The sequence below is a fragment of the Symphalangus syndactylus genome, chromosome 21 (genome assembly GCF_028878055.3).
Source record: "Symphalangus syndactylus isolate Jambi chromosome 21, NHGRI_mSymSyn1-v2.1_pri, whole genome shotgun sequence".
Lineage (NCBI taxonomy): Eukaryota > Metazoa > Chordata > Mammalia > Primates > Hylobatidae > Symphalangus > Symphalangus syndactylus.
In genome coordinates, this window is record NC_072443.2 from 36,236,584 (window position 1) to 36,259,591 (window position 23,008).

The 23,008-nt window shown below is 38.4% G+C and overlaps 2 protein-coding genes across 7 annotated transcripts in view; both read left to right on the forward strand.

The window, feature by feature from the left end:
• CD200 (CD200 molecule) overlaps nt 1–21,469 on the forward strand; it is a 256,287-nt gene extending 234,818 nt beyond the window's left edge. For 4 of the 6 annotated variants that reach the window (XM_063630070.1, XM_055260283.2, XM_055260286.2 and 1 more), the window contains 4 exons: nt 2,686–3,012; nt 5,597–5,869; nt 7,920–8,027; nt 20,199–21,469. In XM_063630070.1, coding sequence (XP_063486140.1) covers nt 2,686–3,012; nt 5,597–5,869; nt 7,920–8,027; nt 20,199–20,206 — 716 coding nt within the window. In that variant the 3' untranslated portion in view covers nt 20,207–21,469. Of the gene's footprint in view, nt 1–2,685; nt 3,013–5,596; nt 5,870–7,919; nt 17,749–20,198 lie in introns of those variants that run through there. The other 2 variants (XM_055260289.2, XM_055260285.2) reach the window with 2 other exon arrangements.
• On the forward strand, nt 1,001–1,536 carry LOC134735504 (large ribosomal subunit protein eL21-like; the record flags this gene model as incomplete). The annotated part of the gene is made up of 1 exon (XM_063630802.1): nt 1,001–1,536. A coding segment is annotated over one exon (495 nt), but the record flags the coding sequence as incomplete, so codon positions are not given.
• Nucleotides 21,470–23,008: the final 1,539 nt, after the last annotated feature.

Consider the following 23,008-nt stretch of genomic DNA (forward strand, 5'->3'; position numbering starts at 1 on the left):
TTATGAACAGTGTTCAAGGCCATACATAGGGTAGCAACTTTATTGTGGCCTATTTTGAGTTCAATTTGGAGGAATGTTTTATGTGTGTTTTGAAAAGTTTATACATCCTTTCTTTGAGTAAAGTGTGTGTGTGTGTCTGTGTGTGTGTGTCTTATGATATCTTTATTCATTTAGTATGAGTTATTGGGTTTGTAAAGTTTATTATTTCTCTTTCATTGTATTGACTTTCTCAAAAGTATGGCTATTTGTTATTATGTTGAGATTTTCCATCAAATAATTTATCATAGTATGAGTTGCTAATATTGGAGAAGGGAAGAAATTTATATTTATACACAGAGAGAGAGAGATCTACATACATATAAAGTATATAGTGTATATAATATAAACATATAAAACATTGATAATATTAAATACCTAAAGTATATATATAAATATATATTGTTTTTCAAATTTTCTTTTCTTTGTGACATGGACTTACCTTGTCACCCAGGCTAGAGTACAGTGGTGCGATCATTGCTTATTGCAACCTTGAACTCCTGGCCTTAAGCAATCTTCCTGTCCTATGCTCCTGAGTAGCTAGGACTACAAGTACATGATGCTACGGCTGGCTAATTTTTACATTTCTTGTAGAGATAAGGGTCTCATCTCTTGCCCACGCTGACCTTGAACTCCTGGCCTCAAGTGAGTCTTCTACTTTGACTTCCCAAAGCACCAGGATTACAGGCATCAGCCACTGTACCTGGCAGTTTTTCAAATTTCCTATTTAACTTTTTTGCTTTTACAATTGTTTAAATATATTAAATTGAAGGTTCTCAGTATGATTGTGGATTTAAATTTTTTTCTTTGTAATTCTATTAGTTTTGTTTTATATATTTCGGAGTTATGTTGTTAGGTGCATAAAGGTTTGTGATTACTATAATAGATCTGATTTTAGATTGTTCCTTTTATCATTTTGAAAAATACTTTTGTCCTTTCGGCTGGAACTGCCATCTTCCAGTAATTCACCAAAATAACAAACACAAAGGGAAAGAGGAGAGGCACCCGATATATGTTCTCCAGGCCTTTTAGAAAACATGGAGTTGTTCCTTTGGCCACCACGTATATGCAAATCTATAAGAAAGGTGATATTGTAGACATCAAGGGAATGGGTACTGTTCAAAAAAGAATGCCCCACAAGTGTTACCATGGCAAAACTGGAAGAGTCTACAATGTTACCCAGCATGCTGTTGGCATTGTTGTAAACAAACAAGTTAAGGGCAAGATTCTTGCCAAGAGAATTAATGTGCGTATTGAGCACATTAAGCACTCTAAGAGCCGAGACAGCTTCCTGAAACGTGTGAAGGAAAATGATCAGAAAAAGAAAGAAGCCAAAGAGAAAGGTACCTGGGTTCAACTAAAGCGCCAGCCTGCTCCACCCACAGAAGCACACTTTGTGAGAACCAATGGGAAGGAGCCTGAGCTGCTGGAACCTATTCCCTATGAATTCATGGCATAATAGGTGTTTAAAAAAAAAAAATAAAGGACCTCTGGGCTGTAAAAAAAAAAAAAAAAAAATACTTTTTTCCCTTCTTACAGTGTTTTTGTCTTCCATTCTTTTTTTTCTCTCCTTTTAGAAGTCTTACTGAACTGATTTTGGAACATTCGAGTCTACTTATTGAATTTTTCCTTAATCCCTTCCATATCATTATCTCTTTGTGCTACATTCTAGAATAATTTCACAGCCTGTTCTTACTTTTTGCTAATTTACTCTTCAGTAGCATCCATTTTGCTAAGTCAGCCAATCTGTTGCAATTTTACATTTCTCATTTTCTATATCTCTAATTTCTACTATTCGTAATGCTTTTATTACACTTATATCATCACATGTATTCATGTCAAAGTATTTATTGTCTTATGATGTCTTTACTCATTTTGTATGAGTTATTGGGTTTGTAAAGTTTATTATTTCTCTTTCATTGTATTGGCTTTCTGAAAAGTTTGGCTATTCGTTTTTATGTTGAGATTTTCCATCAAATAATGTACGATAGTATGAGTTGCTAATATTGAGGAAGGGAAGAAATTATCACCATAGCATTTAGTGAAAGCGGAGGGTGTGTAAATTATTATTTGTGTGCCAAAGCTTCAAGATCCTCCAGAACATTGTCCCATAAATCTCTTCACCTATGTTCCTATATACACTCTTGCTTCTTGGAGGCAAACACCTCTGTTCCACCTGCTTCCTTTGTAGATTGTGTGTGTGTGTGTGTTTGTGTGGAATGCATAGGGCTGCTCCATCTTCTTTACTTGAAGTGGTCACTCTGCCTGTTATCCTTTGGCCTTTTCCTGCTCTTTGCTTCTACTTCTCCAAGCATGGACAAGATTGGTGAAGCTGCTATCCTACCTGGCAGTTTACATCTTCAATCTCATTGTACCTACTTCGCAGCTTACACAGATCATTCACAATTTCTTGTAACTGAGAGTTGCTTTCTTGTTTTTCTACTCTGCTACTATTCTTTAAAGATTGAACAAACATTTGAACCTATCTATTTCTCTGGCATCATGTAGGAATGTAAATAAATGTTTTCTTCTTTGCATTTTCTCTATCTTTTCTATATTTGACATTGAATATACATTTTATTTATAATCAGGAAAAAGTGTATGTGTGTTACAATCTTTAAATATAAATGTTCTTTTATGATTCCATAGTGCAAGTGGTGACCCAGGATGAAAGAGAGCAGCTGTACACACCTGCTTCCTTAAAATGCTCTCTGCAAAATGCCCAGGAAGCCCTCATTGTGACATGGCAGAAAAAGAAAGCTGTAAGCCCAGAAAACATGGTCACCTTCAGCGAGAACCATGGGGTGGTGATCCAGCCTGCCTATAAGGACAAGATAAACATTACCCAGCTGGGACTCCAAAACTCAACCATCACCTTCTGGAATATCACCCTGGAGGATGAAGGGTGTTACATGTGTCTCTTTAATACCTTTGGTTTTGGGAAGATCTCAGGAACAGCCTGCCTCACCGTCTATGGTGAGAGTCTCTAAGAATCATTGTCTGTGTCTGGAAATACTATTTTCAAGAATGTTTGGAACATAGCCATAGTGCCCAGTTTTTCAGGATTTTAACCACAGAAAGGGTCATGAGAAGATAGCCTTTCATGTCTACTATAGCTGTGTTTATGATTATTTGGAGAGTTCTTGGGGCTACACTGAGTTCTTTGGCTGGAGCTATCTTTTCTCTGAGGGATCCTGCTGTCAACAGGAGAAATTTGAGGACAATGGTGAGGGCAACAAGTTCTCCATAAGCAGTGATATGGTTCAGATCTGGCTTTGCCCACTAGCAATCATGCAACCCTAGAAGGGTCCTATCCACACTCCACTGGAGTTTCATTGTCTGGACAATAAGTGTGAAATAGATCATTTCTAGGGTCACTTACAACTTCAACTTTTTGGATCTAAGGACAGAGCCAGATTGGACTAGCCTTGAGCCAGTTATGATTGTCCTTCTCATTTTGCTTGGGGAGATAGCTCTTTCAGGATTGATAAGGGCACATAGAGCAGAGCCTTTTCATACCTGAAATGATGCCAACTAAAGATATAACTGGGCAAGAGCATTCTTTTAAAATCCAAGAGGCTTAGTTTGATGAGATTCTTCTTAACTGACACACAGCTGAGATGAAAGATTAGGAAGCGGGATTAAGAGATTACTTCCGAGCGTGGCACACATGGCAGTAGTTTTAGTGAGTAGAGGACAAACTTATGGTTATTAGGAATATTAAGGTGAGAGTTTAATCATGCCAATAATATTGCCCACAGGGAAGAAAAGGCTTAGTAGATGAGAATGCAAGGGAGATAGGACAATGCCAAAAGAAATTTCTTTTACTTATTTTGCCTATAATGAGTCCTCTCTGTAGAATCTTATGTCGTTTCTTTCTTGATTTCCACTTCTTTCATTCTCTCTTTTTCTGTTTTTCCTCCCTGTCTCCTTCCTTCCTTTCCTCCCTCTCTGCTTTCCTTTCTTCTTTCCTTCCTCCTATCTAATTTTTCTTCTTTTTTTCTGTCATATTTTTCTCATTTGTGTTCCTTTTTATTCTCTTCCTCTTTTCCTCTCATCTTTCTTTCTTTTAGTCTCCTTCCTTCACTCATAGACTTTTGTATTTTTTTTTCCTGAAAAGCAGACGTCTCTGAGCTTTAAAGCTAGTAATTCTGTTCTCTTCCACACTGACCTTTTCCAGCCACAACTTATAACTTTCATGTAAGCCATTCTTTGATACATCATAGGACCTCAACACTCAGTCTGGCCCATCAACCATATTCGTATTTTTTCACTTTTGTTTCCCTTCCTCCAGTGCTCACAGACATTAGTAATCTTTTTTTTTTTTTTTTGAGACGGAGACTCGCTCTGTTGCCCAGGCTGGAGTGCAGTGGCGCAATCTCGGCTCACTGCAAGCTCCGCCTCCCGGGTTCACGCCATTCTCCTGCCTCAGCCTCTCCGAGTAGCTGGGACTACAGGCGCCCGCCACCACGCCCGGCTAATTTTTTTGTATTTTTAGTAGAGACGAGGTTTCACCGTTCACGGTGGTCTCGATCTCCTGACCTCGTGATCCGCCCGCCTTGGCCTCCCAAAGTGCTGGGATTACAAGCGTGAGCCACCGCGCCCGGCCCAGACATTAGTAATCTTAGCCAGAGCCACAGTTCCATAGCCCTACTTCCCCAACCCAGTGTCATCTACCTGCCTCTTGAACCTATAAGCACAGCCCAGGCTTTCAGTTAGCACTGCCATTTAATTATCTTGTGGGCTCCAAAGCCAACCACAGAAAGACAAGTTTACGTTTGCTTAGAAAAGAAAAATTCTATATTCTAACAAAAATGAACTCACTAGTCAGGGGATTTTCAAAAGGTTACAGGCTACAGCTGGCCTGAAAACAATTTTCTCATGAGCTAGTAATTTTTTCTTAATTTAATCAGGTGATTTCCAATGCTCTTCCAAGAGTCATTTCTTAATTTCTATGGTTATTAGCTATGAATTCCAAATTCGCACTTTGTGTAGCTCTTCCAAAAAGGGATTTTCCAGCTCTCCGCCATGCATCTAATTCACTGGTCCAGCTCCAAGAAGAAAATGGCTATCTCTAAGCAGTAGCCTTTCTATGGGCTCTCTGTTCCAAAACTGCCCTAGTGCCTCTGATAGGTACAGGACACATGTATGGCAGTGCTGGTTGGTGGTTATTGTCAAGCCATTTAAGAGGAATACCTAGAAGAAGGCAGAGATGCTGCATTGCCCCTGGAAGAGAACAGAATAATTAGGACTGTTTGGGAGAGAAGAGTATCATCTGACTTCTCAATACTCTATGTCCATCTGACAAATTCTGCTACAGACAAATTACAGAAAGGGTCTTTCTCATCCCAGGTTTGTACTAGGCCAGTCTCCATCCTGCAGATCAGAAAATTAGACACAAGAGGAACTGGAAAGTCCCCAGTTTGGGTAGGATATGCCACCCTATCTTTCTAGCCTCCATTATCTTTCTATAAGCATATTTCCTTCATCTCTCTGAGAGACTGCAGGTCTCAGACCAGGTGCTTAACTGATAACAGATCATGTTTATTTTTTGTCCCAGTACAGCCCATAGTATCCCTTCACTACAAATTCTCTGAAGACCACCTAAATATCACTTGCTCTGCCACTGCCCGCCCAGCCCCCATGGTCTTCTGGAAGGTCCCTCGGTCAGGGATTGAAAATAGTACAGTGACTCTGTCTCACCCAAATGGGACCACGTCTGTTACCAGCATCCTCCATATCAAAGACCCTAAGAATCAGGTGGGGAAGGAGGTGATCTGCCAGGTGCTGCACCTGGGGACTGTGACTGACTTTAAGCAAACAGTCAACAAAGGTAAGAGAAAGTGAGCAAGGTGGCTGTGGTTGTGTCCGTGTGCATGCATCTGGAAGGCAGTGAATGTCCTGCAGAGGTTTTCAGCCTCTTAGCATAATCTATTTGGAGAAAGAATGGGGCAAATAAGGAAAAAACAAAACAAAACAAAAATTGAAGAAACAAATAAAGCAAGTTTTACTTTCATAAATGTGGTTCATTGCCCACACACCAAATGCTGTTGCTGAGATCCATTCATTTATTTATTTCTTCCACTCTACTAACATGTAATTAGGTCTGTTCTGGGCCAGACTTTGGGTTGAACACGAAAAGTGCAGCAATGAGCAAAACTCAGTCCCTAAGCTTCTAGTCTACTAAGGAATAGAGATAAATGGATGGGCAATTGTAAAACTGTGCATTACATTCTCCAGTGAGAAAGCTATGATGCACCATGGGAGAATTGGAGGTTGGGAAGGAGGGGCTCAATCTGGGGGAGATTTGGAAGGTTTCCTGGAAGAAGTGACATCTGTGATGAAATCACTGTAATAATCTACACTGTGAGAAAGCGACCTATCTGAAGTGCTTTCATCACCCATTTTAAAGCAAACTGCCTCCTCTCCAAGTCCCTTTTTGCTTTCTTGTGTTTTTGTGCAAACTACTGTCTCTGGGCCTCATAGATACAAGAGGTGAGAATGACAGAGGAGAGAATAAAGGGAGCAGAGATTATAAAGACAAGAAGTTTTAGCAATAATAGCCATGTCTTTTCTCTGTAGTTTTGAAGCACTGACTCTTGATGAAGCAGTCAGTAATAAGCCTCATAAAAAGTATTACTCCTCTTTTTTGGAGAGATAATGAGCAATAAACTGGAAAAGCTTTCTACACCCACCTCTTTACTGCAGTGGCCTTTGGAGTCCCTGAAAACCCAGACTAATCAGAAATTGGATATTTAGGCAAATTTTGTCAAAAAGACTTGCAGTGTTGGATTTGGATATTTGTGAAGAGATCTTCAGATTCAGCCATGGCAAAGGGTATATTTCCCGGAAAAACAAGAACCTAAAAAAGAATGTCTTTTTTTTTTTTTTTTTTCCCAAGAATGCCAGATTTGACTTATATCACTTACAGTGTATATATACCACTTGTATAATGTTTGTTTATTCTGTGAACATTTACCAAAAATCTTCCATGCTCAAAGCATTATGTCAAGCACCGGAAGTATAGAAATCAAACAAATCCCTGTCTGAGGTCTGAGGTGTTCAGTTAAATAATGATGTGATGAATCCCATTATGGAGGTATGGAGAAGATGCTAGAGACTCCTAAATCAAGGAGTTCCTCATGTGCCTTTGCATTGCAGCATGACACTGAGGAACTGATATTTAAGCTGAGTTGCATTAAAGACATAGATAAGAAGAAATTTAATAAAAACTTTGAGATGAGTTATCTCTGGGGGTTGAAATCATGAGATTCATGTTTCTTTCTTTATACTTCTCTGCATTTTCCACAATTTCCTCAATAAACATATATTCTTTTAATAGATAGTACGGCAAAGAATATGTGCTTTACAGGCAAACAGACTTTCAATCAAGCCTTGGCTATCCCATTTGCTATTCTGAGTTTGATCTCAGTTAAATTCTCAAAGCCTCGGTTTTCTTTAAATGTGTTAGAAAATAGGCCGGGCGCGGTGGCTCACGCTTGTAATCCCAGCACTTTGGGAGGCTGAGGCGGGCGGATCACAAGGTCAGGAGATCGAGACCACGGTGAAACCCCGTCTCTACTAAAAATACAAAAATACCAAAAAAAAAAAATCTGTTAGAAAATAATAAATCTTGGGATGTTTTGAGGATTAAATGGGATAAGTTTAAAGCTCTTATTACATAGTAGCCAGATAAAACACGTTAGCTATTACTAATATCTAAATATTATTAAAATAATATGAAGTCATACGTATAAACCTACATATGTATGTATTTAAGGATAATTTTAACTAAAAGCTCAACTCTATTGCTTTATTACTTTTTGCCTCAACAATTTCCTCTTGTGACGTCATTTTCCTTTTTCTTTCTTCAATATCTATAGGCTATTGGTTTTCAGTTCCACTATTGTTAAGCATTGTTTCCCTGGTAATTCTTCTCGTCCTAATCTCAATCTTACTGTACTGGAAACGTCACCGGAATCAGGACCGAGGTGGGTCATCACAGGGAGTTCAAAAAATGATATAAATTAAATTTTATTTTTAATGACAATTTGTGAGTCATTTGAAGATATAAATAAGGGAATGGCAACAATGTGTTTTGTTTGTTGTTTCCAAAATATAGAAATGTTGATACTGTTTTAAAATGCATCGGGGCATTTTCTTGCAATTGGACATTAAATTGGACATTTCTGCTTTTGGTTTGCTAAGATGACTTAGAAGCTAATGAAATCAAACAATGGTGATAGAACCAAAGAAAGAAGTCTGGCACCCACGTAAGGCCCTTTCCACTCATTAATGAGAAGGACAATCTCTTCTCTTTTTATAGCACTTCACAGGCCATTTGCCCATTTAAGAGACTGCAATTGTCCAATTATGATCACTCATTAAGTAACACTTTCTGTGTTATACTCCCACGATGCCTCAAACACTATCAGCATCATGCAAGTGATCCATACTTACAGTAACTGTGTCATGTCGTTCTGCCCTTCTAGACTGTAAATTTCTCTTTATCTTTCACAACTATCACAGCATCTTATATATACCAGGGGCTGAATAAATGTTAAGTTACTGAATGAACTGATTGAGGACAGAGAGAATTTTTAAGGTGATTTTTTTTCAATTCCCCTTCTATTGTAAATTCAGTACCTCATAAATGCCAGTCTAAGATATTGTGAGAAATTATAAAACAAGAGACACTATAAAGCAAGAGCAGTGAGCTAGATAGAGAGGAAGAATGAAATGTCTTTGGTTTCTGTAGACAGTGCATAATTTATTGAAGCGAATACAAAGCTGCAGTTGAAGTTTTGTATAATGGGAATTTGCTAGCGTGAAGGGGTAATATGGGAGTTTCCTCCATTTCAGATGACTGAAGGATAGGGGTCAGGAAAGAAAAAAAGTTGGCTTTGATTGCTATTTTAGACTTTGATTAAAAATCTTACTCATTTTTTCCTTTCATTTTATGTTTTATAGAAATGTTTCCTTTTAGTTTTATGTTTACATTTTTATGTTTTTGTTCATGTTTCAAGTTTTTGACCACTTTATTTTGCATAATCCTCCAGATTAATTCTTGTGAATTTATAAAACACAAAAAGCCTTCAGTGTCAGTGGCCCTTTTGCAAAAGTAGGTAAAGGTATTTGTTCTGTCCAGGAGAGAAGATTACAAATCAGTTAATCTTACTGCACATAATTATAAGCCCACGGAACTCATAAGTGCTCCACAGAATAAAATCAAAGACAGAAGTCTGTTTGATTCTACTTTATCCAGACATTTTTCTTTTCCAATTAGGAAACTGAAGCCCAGAGAGGAAAGCTGACTTCCTTCCATAAGTTCATACAGCTTCTTAAGAGTAGGCTAGGACTAAACCCCGGTGCCCTGACCTCTGCCAAATGTTCTTCCTGTCATTACTGATGCCCCAATGTCTTGACTTGAAAGGAGCTATTGTTATCAGTTGCATTCACTTAATCTGTGCTTACTGTCAATGTCCTTTTCTTTTGGAAAGTGCAAGCAGACAAGTATAAAGCATTTAAATTCATTTTTAAAAGTCCCTCTTGGGCAAAAGTTTTATAATGCAATCTACTCAAGCCTGAGGTAAATTCTACTGGAAAGAGACATGCAAAATAATTACCCTTGTTCATTAAGCAAGTCTTGGACTTTCTGGGAAATATAGTCATTCAATGGCAATATCCGATTCTTGAAGCAAAAAGAATCAGCTTATTTCTCTGCCCAAGTTTTTCCTCACTTATGAAATAAATACCTGAACCTATGTTGACTCCTGTATGCATCAGGATTGCCATTTACTGATGATGTCTTCATGACATATGGCCAATTGAATTAATTCCTCTGAATGTTCAGTGGCATATTTTCAATGACTGGATTTTTGACTCGTTTCTTTTCCATTTGTGTTGCTTATAAAAGACACCTGAGGCTGGGTAATTCATAAAGAAAAGAGGTTTATTTGGCTTCTGAAGGCTATACAAACACAGTGCCAACATCTGCTTCTGGTGAGGGCCTCAAGCTACCTCCACTCATAGCAGAAGGAAAAGGGGAGCCACTGTGCACAGAGACCAGATAGCGAGACAGGAAAATAAAAGAGGGTGCTGCCAGGCTGTTTTACCAGCTCTCATGGGAACTAGAGAGAACTCACTCACACCAAGGGCATTAATCAATTCCCAAGAGATCTTTCCCCTTAAACACCTCCCATTAAGCCCTACCTCTAACATTGGGGATCAGATTTCAACATAAGATTTGCAGGATCAAGTATCCAAACTGTAACAACCGATTTAGAAAATTTTAACAGCCGGCCGGGCGCGGTGGCTCACGCTTGTAATCCCAGCACTTTGGGAGGCCAAGGCGGGCGGATCACGAGGTCAGGAGATCGAGACCACAGTGAAACCCCGTCTCTACTAAAAAAGACAAAAAATTAGCCGGGCGTGGTGGCGGGCGCCTGTAGTCCCAGCTACTCGGAGAGGCTGAGGCAGGAGAATGGCGTGAACCTGGGAGGCGGAGCTTGCAGTGAGCCGAGATTGCGCCACTGCACTCCAGCCTGGGCGACAGAGCGAGACTCCGTCTCAAAAAAAAAAAAAAAAAAGAAAATTTTAACAGCCAGATAATTTGGCTTCATATACTTAACAGCTAGTAAAACCAAGAGTCGATTATGCTGAAGCTTAAATGCTCAGGGCTAAGCAAATACTGGTTCATTTAGACCGAACTTCAGGTTATACAAAAAGTTGGGACAAAGAAAAGAGAAAGGAAAGAAAATCATAGAAGATAGCGCCATTTTTTATTTCTACAATTAACAAATTCTGGTTGATATTTTGTGAGGAAGGGGAATAGTCCTACACATTTGCCTTCCAGTTGTTTTCATCCTTACTTTTCTTTCTCTTTTTCTTTCCATCATCTTCTGAAAACATAAAATTTCCGAATGGGCAGGAAAACACGATTGGTCCAAAATAATACAAAGATTTTGAACTTGGTGACCTCAAAAATGGTGATGTGAACAGAAACACTAAAGTGAAGAGGTGGAACTGAGAGAGAGAGTGTTTAGAGTTTGTAGAAAAGCAAAGGAGACAGATGCATTAGTTTTTGAATTTATTGAGTGTGAACAGACAAAGAATTATCTTCATGTAGCTCCAGTAGCCAATAATAAAAATCTGGTAAATAAGGTAAGTCTGTTAAGTTAGGTCAATTCTGTGTTGGGTAAATGACCAAAACAGAAGTTTATTTTAGGTCATAATCACTACTCATTACTCACAAATGCCTAAGCAAACTTATAGTTACTGATGTTATTTTTACATAGAAGTTAGACTACCATTACTTTTCTTGTGATCCTGTATAATGCCAGAGAGTATGACATTGGTTTTTTCCAACTGTAAAGTAGCACAGGCCATTTCTTTGCACCATTCCTGATAGAATTATCACAATTGCTTCCCAGGAGACTACCACAGTAAGACTAATAAGATTTCAAAGAACATTCTTTTCTCTTTCATGAATCCAGTACTTTAAAACAGTAAGTGAGAAAGAATTAAAATTTCCTAGGGAAATTTTCCATCATCTCAAAATACTTCTTTCTATTAAAACCCAGTGATTTCATACAGTTGTGCCTTTCACATATATGACAATGTAGTTAAATTTGGAGTTGAGAATAATCTTTTATTTCTCATTAGTCATCCCACCAACAATTACATGCTTCTCAGAAACAATAAAAGAAACTTCACTTTGGGGCAGATCATCATAGACAATCACCTAATTTTTAGGCAGCTTTATTTTGTTTGGTTTGGTTTGCTTTGCTTTGGTTTGGTTGAGTCAAGGCTGCTTTGGAGAACAATAGATAATTTAGACAATCATGTAAAATTTATATGCCAAACTTCACTTTTTTTTCAAGTACTACCTAATCCATTAGAAGTATGTTTTTCATCTGCATGAGCTGTATATTTATCTTGATTTCCTTCTCTTCACAATAACCTAACCTATGAATGGGTTCCTGGCAATGTATAATAACAATGGCAAAGTTAATAAAACGTCATTTCCTGGATAACAGCATGGGACTTTCTCCTATTTTAAGCTTAATACTTAATACAAACAACAAAGGTGTTCAATAAACAATTTGTGATGATGCAATTGGTCATTAATTGAAAGGGGAAAACAATATCTGTTCCCCCCTCCTGAAATAACAACCCGTGCTTTGCTCAGAAAGCACTTTTGCTTCCTGTACAAAGGCTGTATGAATGGGTAGCCCTCTGTCTGGGCTGTATGAAATAAGAACCTTTGCTTTGCTCAAAAAGTACTTATGCTTCCCTGACAGAGGCTGGATGAATGGCACTACCCAACCCCACCCCAGTATCCTCATAGTTTCAGGAGGAAGAAATGTGATGCTTTACATGAGAAAAGCGATAAAGAATCTTCATTGAACTGCTTAGATTAGTATTGCTGGGAGAAATCTTGAATTCCAAGGCTATTTTTCTGCAAAAATTTTACAAATTTTGTATGATTTACCTATCATGCCAAGATGACATACATAATCTTATCACAAAACCCTTAGCAAACAGATTCTTAATGCCTGGACATTCTTGCCTGGAGCTCTTCTTTGCTGTTCTCTCTAACACCTAAACCCACATGGGCATAGATGACCCAAATTTTAAGTTTCAATCTATATGTGGGGAACATCTCTAGGAATCAAGACATCTCAGTCTCCTGCCCAATAATTCAATGTATGTTCAGTCCTCAAATGGCATACTCATTCCCTTGGCTTTTTGGCCATGGGGCTGTTTAAGGAGATTAGCTGTCAGTACCTGTTAGACCAATTAATGAAAAGCAAAAAGGATGAGAAAATCTTCCAGCTGAAAAATCCTCTAACATCTCTACTCCTTTTGCATTTTAGCTTGCATATATCCTTTACCTAGTGTCTATTACCAGTTTGTTTTGTTTGGAACCGTTGCGCATTTCAGTAGTATAGTCACACCCATATAATAAGCTTGCCTCTAAACAGATACAAGACCCTAGCCTCTACTAACAAAAGAAGCCAACTGTATGCTATTTAAACTGGAAAAGATTGGGCCACTTAATGAAAGTACTCAACATGGCTTACAGAGGGGGAAACATCATAAATGCTGTATTAATTTTCTATTGCTTCTTTACCAAATTATCACACACTTAGCAGCTTAAAACAACACACGTGTATTATACTACAGTTCTAGAGGTCAGAAGTCCAACATGGGTCTCACTGGGTTTAAAACAAGGTGTCTGCAAGGAGACATTCCTTTCTGGAGGTTCTAGGGGAGAATCCATTTTTTCCCCTCTCTCTCTTTTCCTGCTTTTAGAGACTGCCCACATTCCTTGCCTTGCATCTTCAAAGCCAACAATGTCCAGTTGAGTCTTTTTCACATTGAATCACTCTAAATCTGATACGTTTGTCTCCTTTTTCCTTTATAAGGATCCTTGTGATTACAATGGGCCCAACTGCATAATCCATCTCAGGGTCCTTAATTTAATCACATCAGCAAAATTCCTTTTGCCATGTAAAGTAACATATTCACAGATTCCTGGAATTAGAATATGGATGTCTTTGGGGTGCCATTATTATGCCTACCACAAATGCTAAGAGGGTGTGGGAGTGAGTTACTTAGAGGGACAGCTGTTTACTGACCTCCCAGTGGAAGCATTCTCTCTCTGCAATTCCATAGCTTTTGCTCTGTTCCTGGCAACTCTCTATCAAAGAACTTCAAAACCTGGTCAGAACCTCCGACCAGGCAAGGCTTTATTTTCCAAGATTATATTTTGTCTTTCAAATCTGTGATGCAAAAGCATCACTTCTGCTTTCCCTTGTTTTCTATCACTAACTGTAATATTACAAAAACTTTTTTTTCTTAGAATCTCAGTTCTTGCATATTTCCTGCTTCTCCCTATTTCCACCTTTTCATAGAGGAAGCAATTCTAACTTCCTTTGTCTTAGTCATAAGCATCCCGTAAACACAAGTTCACAGGGAACTGTGAAAGTTCAAAGTGGGAAAATTATATTATCACTATGTGTGGTGATAGTAGGCATAACCAAATTGGTCTTTCCCCATTTATCATAACTTATTAAACTGGGAATTTCTCAGTCCCAAATACTTGCAGAGTCATGTTATGAGGTCATTATAGATTTTAGGAGCCTCAATGCTTTTCATATCATTTTCAGAATTCTTCAAAATTCCCATTTATAGGCTCTAATTGATTTCAGCAACCCATATGCAGTAGAGCAGTTCTTCCACTAACAATTTTTTTAAAGACAGAGCTAAAAATATATATATTTGATGAAGTATATTAAGTAGAAAAAAATGTTAGAAATATAAGGAAAAAAATTAAGAGATAAAAGTACGTTCAGTACAATTTAATTTGAATAATTTTAATCTCTAAAAATAACCATATTGTAAAAAAATACAATTTCTTCTAGTAAATAAAGAACAAATGAGATTTTGTACTACAAACATGCAAGACATGTTTTGCAAAAATCACAACTTCGATGTTAAGTTCCGCATTTCATGAGGCACAATTATGGAAATTTATGAATGAGAGGCTATCAAAAGAGAGCCTCTTGCCCTTCTCAGTATTCAAACTAGATAGAATTTCATGATGACTGACCAATTCTGCTAGTTCTGAGCCTCTGTGGACACTAGTTTATAAATTCTCCAACCTTCTCCCATTTTTATACAATAAAGAGAAATGCTAGCCTTGTATTTTGAAAGTCCTTTAAAGAGTTCATGTTAAATACCTTTGGGATTGTGTACACAATTTTCTTTTAATCTTTTTTAAAACTATTACTTATTATGAATTTTTGTTTTTATTTTTTAATCGAAAACAGAAATTGTATGTATTTATGGTGTACAAAATGATATTTGTATATATGTATACATTGTGGAATGGCTAAATCAAGCTACTTAACACGTGCATTGCCTCATATACTTATTTTTTTGTGGTATGAACACATAAAATCTACTCTGTCAGTAATATCAAGTATACAATACATTGTTATTAACCGTAGTCACCATGTTGTACAATAGATCTCTTGAAGTTATTACTCCTTATCTAACTGAAATTTTTTTCATCTTAACCAAGGCCACATGAAATAATTGAGAAACTGAATGTGATATTTATTTCTACAATATTTCTCCTTCAAGAGTTTAAAGTTTTCAACTGTTAATTTTGGCAAGAATGATTGCAAATGACATATAAAATTGGTTGTTTTCTAGTCAGTCATTTTTATTAGCAACAATGAACAATTACTTAGTGATTTTGATCAAATCCTGTCCTTTACAAATTAGCTGAGTACCTTTGGACAAGCCATTTAACTTCCCTGTGCCTCCTTTTCCTCACTAAGATGGGGATAATAATTGTAACTGTATCTCACAAGAATGTTGTGAAGATTTAAACGGGAATACATACAAGGGCTTAGAAAAGTGCCTAATGGCCGGGCGCAGTGGCTCACGCCTGTAATCCCAACACTTTGGAAGGCCGAGGCTGGCGGATCACGAGGTCAGGAGATCGAGACCATCCTGGCTAACACGGTGAAACCCTGTCTCTACTAAAAATATAAAAAATTAGCCGGGTGCGGTGGCGGGCACCTCTAGTCCCAGCTGCTTGGGAGGCTGAGGCAGGAAAATGGCGTGAACCCGGGAGGCGGAGCTTGCAGTGAGCCGAGATCGCCCCACTGCACTCCAGCCTGGGCGACAGACCGGGGCTCCGTCTCAAAAAAAAAAAAAGAAAAGTGCCTAAAACGAATGATACGCTGGAACACTGGCCTGGGAGGAGAGGGGTGGAGTGCTTATTTGTAGCTGTTGCCAACTTCTGTGAAGTAAATGTTCCCACCATAGCAAATTTCAAGGTACTAACAATTTAACCATCGGCATGAACCAATAAAGCTCTAGCACACCAATGCGGCAGAGTAAGTTTGTAACAAATGTTCGTTTTTGTAATTACTAAATCTAAGGTCCTTTTTCTTTTTATCGATGTATATTTTCATGAATTGTACAAATGTTCAAGGAGGGACGAGTTTAGAGAGATAAATGGAGGGACAAACAGGAATTGTAGCAGTTAGGAAAGCTTTGAGGAAGATTTCAGGTTGTCTGAATCTGTTTGGGCACATGGGCATGAGTATTTGAAAGGGAGAAGAACTCATACAGTAAGTTTTAATGTCATCAATAGGTTCTTGGAAACTGCGAGTTTAAGCAAAATGGCATGTAACAAAACCAATTTTACCACAGGCTAAATGATAGAAACAAGACAAGTTCCTATGGCATATTTCTCACAAAAACATCACCAAACTTTTAATAAAGACCAAAACATTTCTAATATTAAACATCGAAATAAATGTGAGCTATGCATACATTTAAGAAAGAGTAACAAAAACAAGTCAGATAATTATTCACTCAGTGATTTCAGTTCAAGGGCATAGGTGGCCAGAGCCTATCCTGTCAGCTCAGGATGCAAGGCAGACACTGACACCAGACAGGACGTCAACCCATAGCAGGGGGCGTTCACACACGCACACACACACACGCACACACACACCCACACACAGTTACTCAGACTGGGACCATTTGGACATGCAATTTACGTAACATGCCGTACATGTTTGGGATGTGGGGGGAACCGGAGTATCCAGAGAAAACCCATGCAGACTTGGGGAGAATGTGCTAACTCCACACAGTGGCCCTGGGTGGGAATCTATTGTTTAACTCATCAACATTATAACAAGATGTTGTGGAATGAAAGGATGTTGTTGGAGGACCTGCTATATAAGTCATTCTAGTAGCAGTCTTGGGAGAAATTTGTGGGGACCCACTGGGGAGACAGAATCAGAAAATGTGCGTACTAAAAACATGCCTGTACTGAAATGAACTTTTGATGCCGAAAACTGATTTCCTGCTAGTGCAATTTATCTCTTTTTGAAGAAGAGAAACGGTTTTGCTTAGATTTTTTTTTTGTAGAAGTGTGGGCAGAAAAATTACTCACTGAAGCTAGTGCAAGTCAAGGGTAGAGAGAGGACAGTTCCTGTACGGATGTGTATAAATGCATTTCCAGGAAACTAAACTGCCACATGGCAAGAAGAGCGGCTACCTGAAGGTGCTTGTAGATCCAAAGCTGCCCTAAGTTCCCCATCAGCACTGATTCATGAGTTTTGCATCTAGTTTCTCCTATCCTTACCACAACTTGACTGTTCTGCCTTCTCTGCACTAAACAATTTCTTCACTCTCTATTCCATATGCTTTAAACTTCTCTTATTATTTTTGTTCCCTCACACATTGCTTCATAGATTACCCAATCCAAAAAGAAAGAAAAGAGAGAAAGAAAGAAAAGTGAGAGGAAAGAAAGAAAAGTGAGAGGAAAGAAAGAAAGAGAGAGAGAAGGAAGGAAGAAAGAAAGAAGAAAGAAAGAAAGGAAAGAAAGAAAGAGGAAAGAAAGAAAAAAGAGAGGAAAGAAAGAGAGAGAAAGAGGCCGGGCGCGGTGGCTCACGCTTGTAATCCCAGCACTTTGGGAGGCCGAGGCGGGCGGATCACGAGGTCAGGAGATCGAGACCACGGTGAAACCCCGTCTCTACTAAAAATACAAAAAATTAGCCGGGCGTGGTGGCGGGCGCCTGTAGTCCCAGCTACTCGGAGAGGCTGAGGCAGGAGAATGGCGTGAACCCGGGAGGCGGAGCTTGCAGTGAGCCGAGATTGCGCCACTGCACTCCAGCCTGGGCGACAGAGCGAGACTCCGTCTCAAAAAAAAAAAAAAAAAAAAAAAGAAAGAGAGAGAAAGAGAGAAAGAAAGAAAACGAAAGTATATTCCTGAACCACACAAAACGACAAAGAATCACATTCTCTACAAGTGTCCTGTGTATTTGCAAGTTAACCAGTACTTCAGGTAGTCCTTAGGCATTCTAGAGTTTAGAAGAATCCTAAAAGGTTTTGCTCTGGCAAGGGCTGTGAGTAAAGCATGGCCTTTGAGGTGACGGAGAGAGAAAGATATATAGAAACTTTATTTTAGAGAAAGGAAAAACTTCTTCAGACCAGATGCAGAATCAAGTAATCAACCATTCAAAGTCAGGCTCAATTTAAGAGCTTTTTTTAAAAAAAACAAACAAAAAACAACAACAAAAATGTATACTAGTGATCTTTAAAGGAAACCATGCTATCATTTAGATTATTATTCTGGATTCCAGTCAGTAGTTAGGTCATATAAGAATTATAAATTGTTATTGGTAATTGATAATGGAGATGACAGGTTAGGGGGATAGGCAGAGAAATGACAAGTGAATCAACAAATAAGGATACTATTAAAACAAGAGATTTTAGCACAAGGAAATAATATAGAATAATATTAGTAATTGTAATGGAGATGACAGGTTAGGGAGATAGGCAGGGAAATGACAAGCGAATCAACAAATAAGGATACTATTAAAACAAGAGATTTTAGCACAAGGAAATAATATAGAATAATATAAAATATAGCATGCAATGAAAGAGGATAACTTGAAAAGGATACCAGTTACTTGGAATTTGTTAGGGAAAGCTTCACTGAGGTGGTGACTTTTAATCAGAGACCTGCAAGGAGAGAATAAGCCAGCCATGGAAGACACAAGGGAAGAGTGGCTTTTAGCAAATTAATTGCAAATGTGAAAGCTCTAAGGCAGAAAAGTCATTAATATTTTACAGGGCGAGGTGGCACACATCTATAATCCCAGCACTTTGGGAGGCTGAAGCGGGCAGATCACCTGAGGTCAGGAGTTTGAGACCAGCCGGCCAACATAGTGAAACCCCATCTCTACTGAAAATATTAAAATTAGCCAAGCATAGTGGCATGTGCCTGTACTCCCAGCTACTCAGGAGGCTGAGGCAGGAGAATCACTTGAACCCAGGAGGTGGAGGTTACAGTGAGCGGAGATTGCACCACTGCACTCTAGTTTGGTTGACACAGTAAGACCTCATCTCAAAAAAAAAAAAAATATAATATATATATGTATATATTTTAGAGCAGTGTTACTCCAAATATGGTCTGAGGATGGTTGCCCATCCAAGAAGTGTTCTTTACTAGTCTGAAGCAACATAAGTACGTAACTGAGAATAAATGCTTACACTCTATGATAAGAATTTGACAGTAATTTCATATCTGTTAAATCTGATAATTTAAAATGAATTATATTATTTTATGTCATTTTTCTAGTAATTCGTTTTTTACTATTTAAATTGAAAAGTATTGAGCCATGTTGGGAGAAGATGGTCTTTCCATGGCCCATTGATATCTGATGTTAGAAATATTGGCAGGATCTAAAATGTGCAGAACTTTGCAGGTTCTGGTAAACAATTACCTAAGATTACACAGAGAGTGAGAGGTGGTGCCAAGATAAAATTCCAAGTCTTTTACTTCATCATCTATGTGCCTTGAGAGGATCCCAGGCTCCCAGTATGTGCCAGAAAGCCACTAGCCCTTGGAAAGGCCTCTACTTCATGACCATTTCTACCCTGTCATCCAGTGAGTTATTATCCATCAGAAACAAAGCTTACAAATAGAATACATTTTGATCATTTGGAATTTTTGAGCATGTTCCTTTACTTATAGTCTTAGGTGATTTGCTAAACCATTGTTTCCTAGGATTACGTATGCCCTTTTATTTTTGTTTTAGTTTTGTTTTTGTTTTTTGTTTTGTTTTTTTTTTTCAGAGATAGTGTCTTGCTATATTGCCTGGGGCTGGAGTGCAGTGGTGAGATCATAGCTCACTGCAGCCCCAGTCTCCTGGGCTCAAGTCATCCTCATGCCTCAGCCTCCTGAGTAGCTGGGAGTATAGGTGCATGCCACCATGTCCAGCTATTTTTTTTTTATTTTTATTTTTTGTAGAGACAAGGTCTTACTATGTTGCCCAGACTGGTCTTGAACTCCTGGGCTCAAATGATCCTCCTGCCTCGGCCTCCCAAAACACGGCTTACAGCCATGAGCCACCGCATCCAGCCTACTTTTGTTCTTGTAAAGAGTCATAGTCCCCTCACATCATACTGGGTCAGAAATGTCTACTTCCTTATCTTTGCCAACGAATATACACTGGAATAACTCTGTGCTTCTTAATCTCTCTATTATTTATCTTCTTAAAATCTATTATGATAGAATTTACAAGTGTCCAAAGTTAATACCTTGTTTTTCTTTTATCCAGAGCCCTAAATGAGTCATACAGCACCCTGAAAGTCATTCCCTGGTCTACTTGAATTTGACACAAGAGAAAAGCAGGAGGAAAAGGGGCCATTCTCCAAAGGACCTGAAAGAGCGAAAGAGGTGGGAGCGAAAGCCTTAAGGATCCCACGACTTTTTACTGCCATCTGAGCTACTCGGTGTTTGAATCCCAAGAGGAAGTCATTTTACCTCTCAGGTCTGTTGTAGGACTTGATTTTGTAAAGCAATGCCATGTTATGTGGTTGAAAGGGCACTGGACTTAGTATCAGGAGCACTGAGCTCACAGACTGACTTGAGCTCCTACTGGTGGGGACCTCTGTTAGTCACTTTACCTCATCCAAAGTATAAAGGAATTGGACCAAATAATTTACCACATAGCTCTAAAACTTAATTTAAAATGTAATTCCAGAAAAAAAAGGGAATAAGCAAAGGGGGAAGAATTGAAAGAGAGAGAAGAAAGAATACAGAGCGCTTACCTTTTGCCTTTCTGTTGATGTTACATCTCTTCTTCCCATGTTCTTAGGTCTATGAGTCTGTTTCCCCATCATTTGGTATCTAGTCCAGTTCCTGCTTACTGCTTTGCTAATAGCTGGCCTTGCTAGAATCCTTGGTTTCACTGCTGTTCTTCATGTGCTTCTATGAGATTTACTCCAACAAAAATAGGACTGAATTTATTGTGAAGTAACATTGGCAATCAACTTATTCATTTAACTTATTTATTTTTATAGCTAGATAAATATTGTTAGTCTTAGACAATAGCTCACATTTTTTGAGAAGCATGCTTTCCCTGTCCATTTGTCTTATAACATGACCCAGCCCTATTTTACATCATTCTAAATTCAGCCTCATATAATGAAAATACATTATGAAAACAGATGTTTAGGAGATTTCCTGTATAGCAGTCAGCCAATTCACATGCTTTGTCTCTGCTGGCTTCTTTTTCCATGCATTAACTTTTCACAACAGCAGAGGAGGCAAATATGAGCATACAATCCCTTTGTTCTAAAGATATTGTTCCAGCTAGTGGAATGATGTTGAATCTTTAATAACCATTATTAGTTGCTTTTTCAGTATCTTCTGCTTTGTCTGTGTCTATCCAGTGGCCTAGGAATTAAAGTGTAAGTTGTTTTCGCTGTTAAATTGGATATTTATATATATATATATATAGAGCAAGATTTTCATGTGTTATTTAATTCTGTATTGTTTCTTATATTTGTAGTAAAATATTGAACAATTAAAAGTGTTGACTCCAAATATTTGGCTTATGATATTCTCTTGGGAAATGTGGAAATGAATGATAATCCTTGTCTTTTCCCATCATATGTAAAACCCTCCCCTCCTCTCTATCTTCCCCTTCCTAAAAGATGAGCTAGGCCGGGCGCGGTGGCTCACGCCTGTAATCCCAGCACTTTGGGAGGCCGAGGCAGCAGACCTCGAGGTCAGGAGATCGAGACCATCCTGGCTAACATGGTGAAACCCCGTCTCTACTAAAAATACAAAAAATTAGCTGGGCACCTATAGTCCCAGCTACTCGGGAGGCTGAGGCAGAAGAATGGCATGAACCCGAGAGGCGGAGCTTGCAGTGAGCCGAGATAGCGCCACTGCACTCCAGCCTGGGCAACAGAGCAAGACTCTGTCTCAAAAAAAAAAAAAAAAAAAAAAAAAAATGAGCTGCTGTTTCTGACTAATCACAAAAACCCAAATCAGATGTCTGGCTGGTGTGAGCTCCTTTGAGTTGGTGCCTATGTCCTTTTGACATGACCCTATCAGTTCTGCAGCACTTCCTTATATGTGTTCTTTTGATTTTGCTTTTAGATACCAACCTTTGCAGACCAATTAGCTCACATAGTTTTGAATTTAGTGGGAATCATCCCCTTGTATTTTTCTATATTTCTAGTATCTGCTAAATTGGTACTAGATCAGGCAGGATGACTTAATGCAACAGTTCTCAAACATTTTGGTCTTAGGACCCCTTTATGCATTTAAAAACATCATTGAGGATCCCAAAGAGCTTTTTCTGTAATGTGAATTATATCTGTTGATATTTGTCATATTTGAAATTAAAACTGATAAAATTTAAATACAAAAATATATAACCATATATCCTATTAGCTATCAGAGTGATGCCAACATCATACATCATACAGCTTCTGGAAGACTTCAGAGCACATTTATTAGAGAATGAGAGTGAGAAAGTCAATAATTTATTGGTGTTATCGTGACAATAATTTTTTGATTACGTGGACCCCCTGAGATGGTCTTAGGGACAATGCCAAAGACTACAGTTATAAAGTATAGGCAAAGAAGAAAACCACCTTATGGGAAGATTTCATGAGTCTTTCTCAAAGGAACTCCTTGCTAAACATCTAGCTTCATGGTACCTAAGCATTTCACCTTTTAACCAGGACTTCAGGCCATTGCATTACTGGGAGCTCCTCCTCAAAATGCAGAGAAAGCTCAAAGACTAATTTTTATCTATGGTTAATAATTCAATTTAAATTGGCTTATTAAATGGCTTTTCAGTTACTTTTCAGGATGTTGAGATACTTGGACGTAGGATAGGTATGTTTGATGGGGAAGACTTGGGAGGTTATAGAGAAATAAAGAGGAGAAGGAAAGAGTAATTGAGAGCATGCCTCTCTGCTGAGAAGGTGGCTCCATGTGGAACACCACAGCCTTGCTCTCTCCTCTATGTCTCCTGCCCTCTCACCCTGGGAGGCTGCTCACCAGCCCTTCTATGCTTATCCTAAACTTTCAACTACGGGTGCTTTTTTGTATTTGTGAATTAGAAAG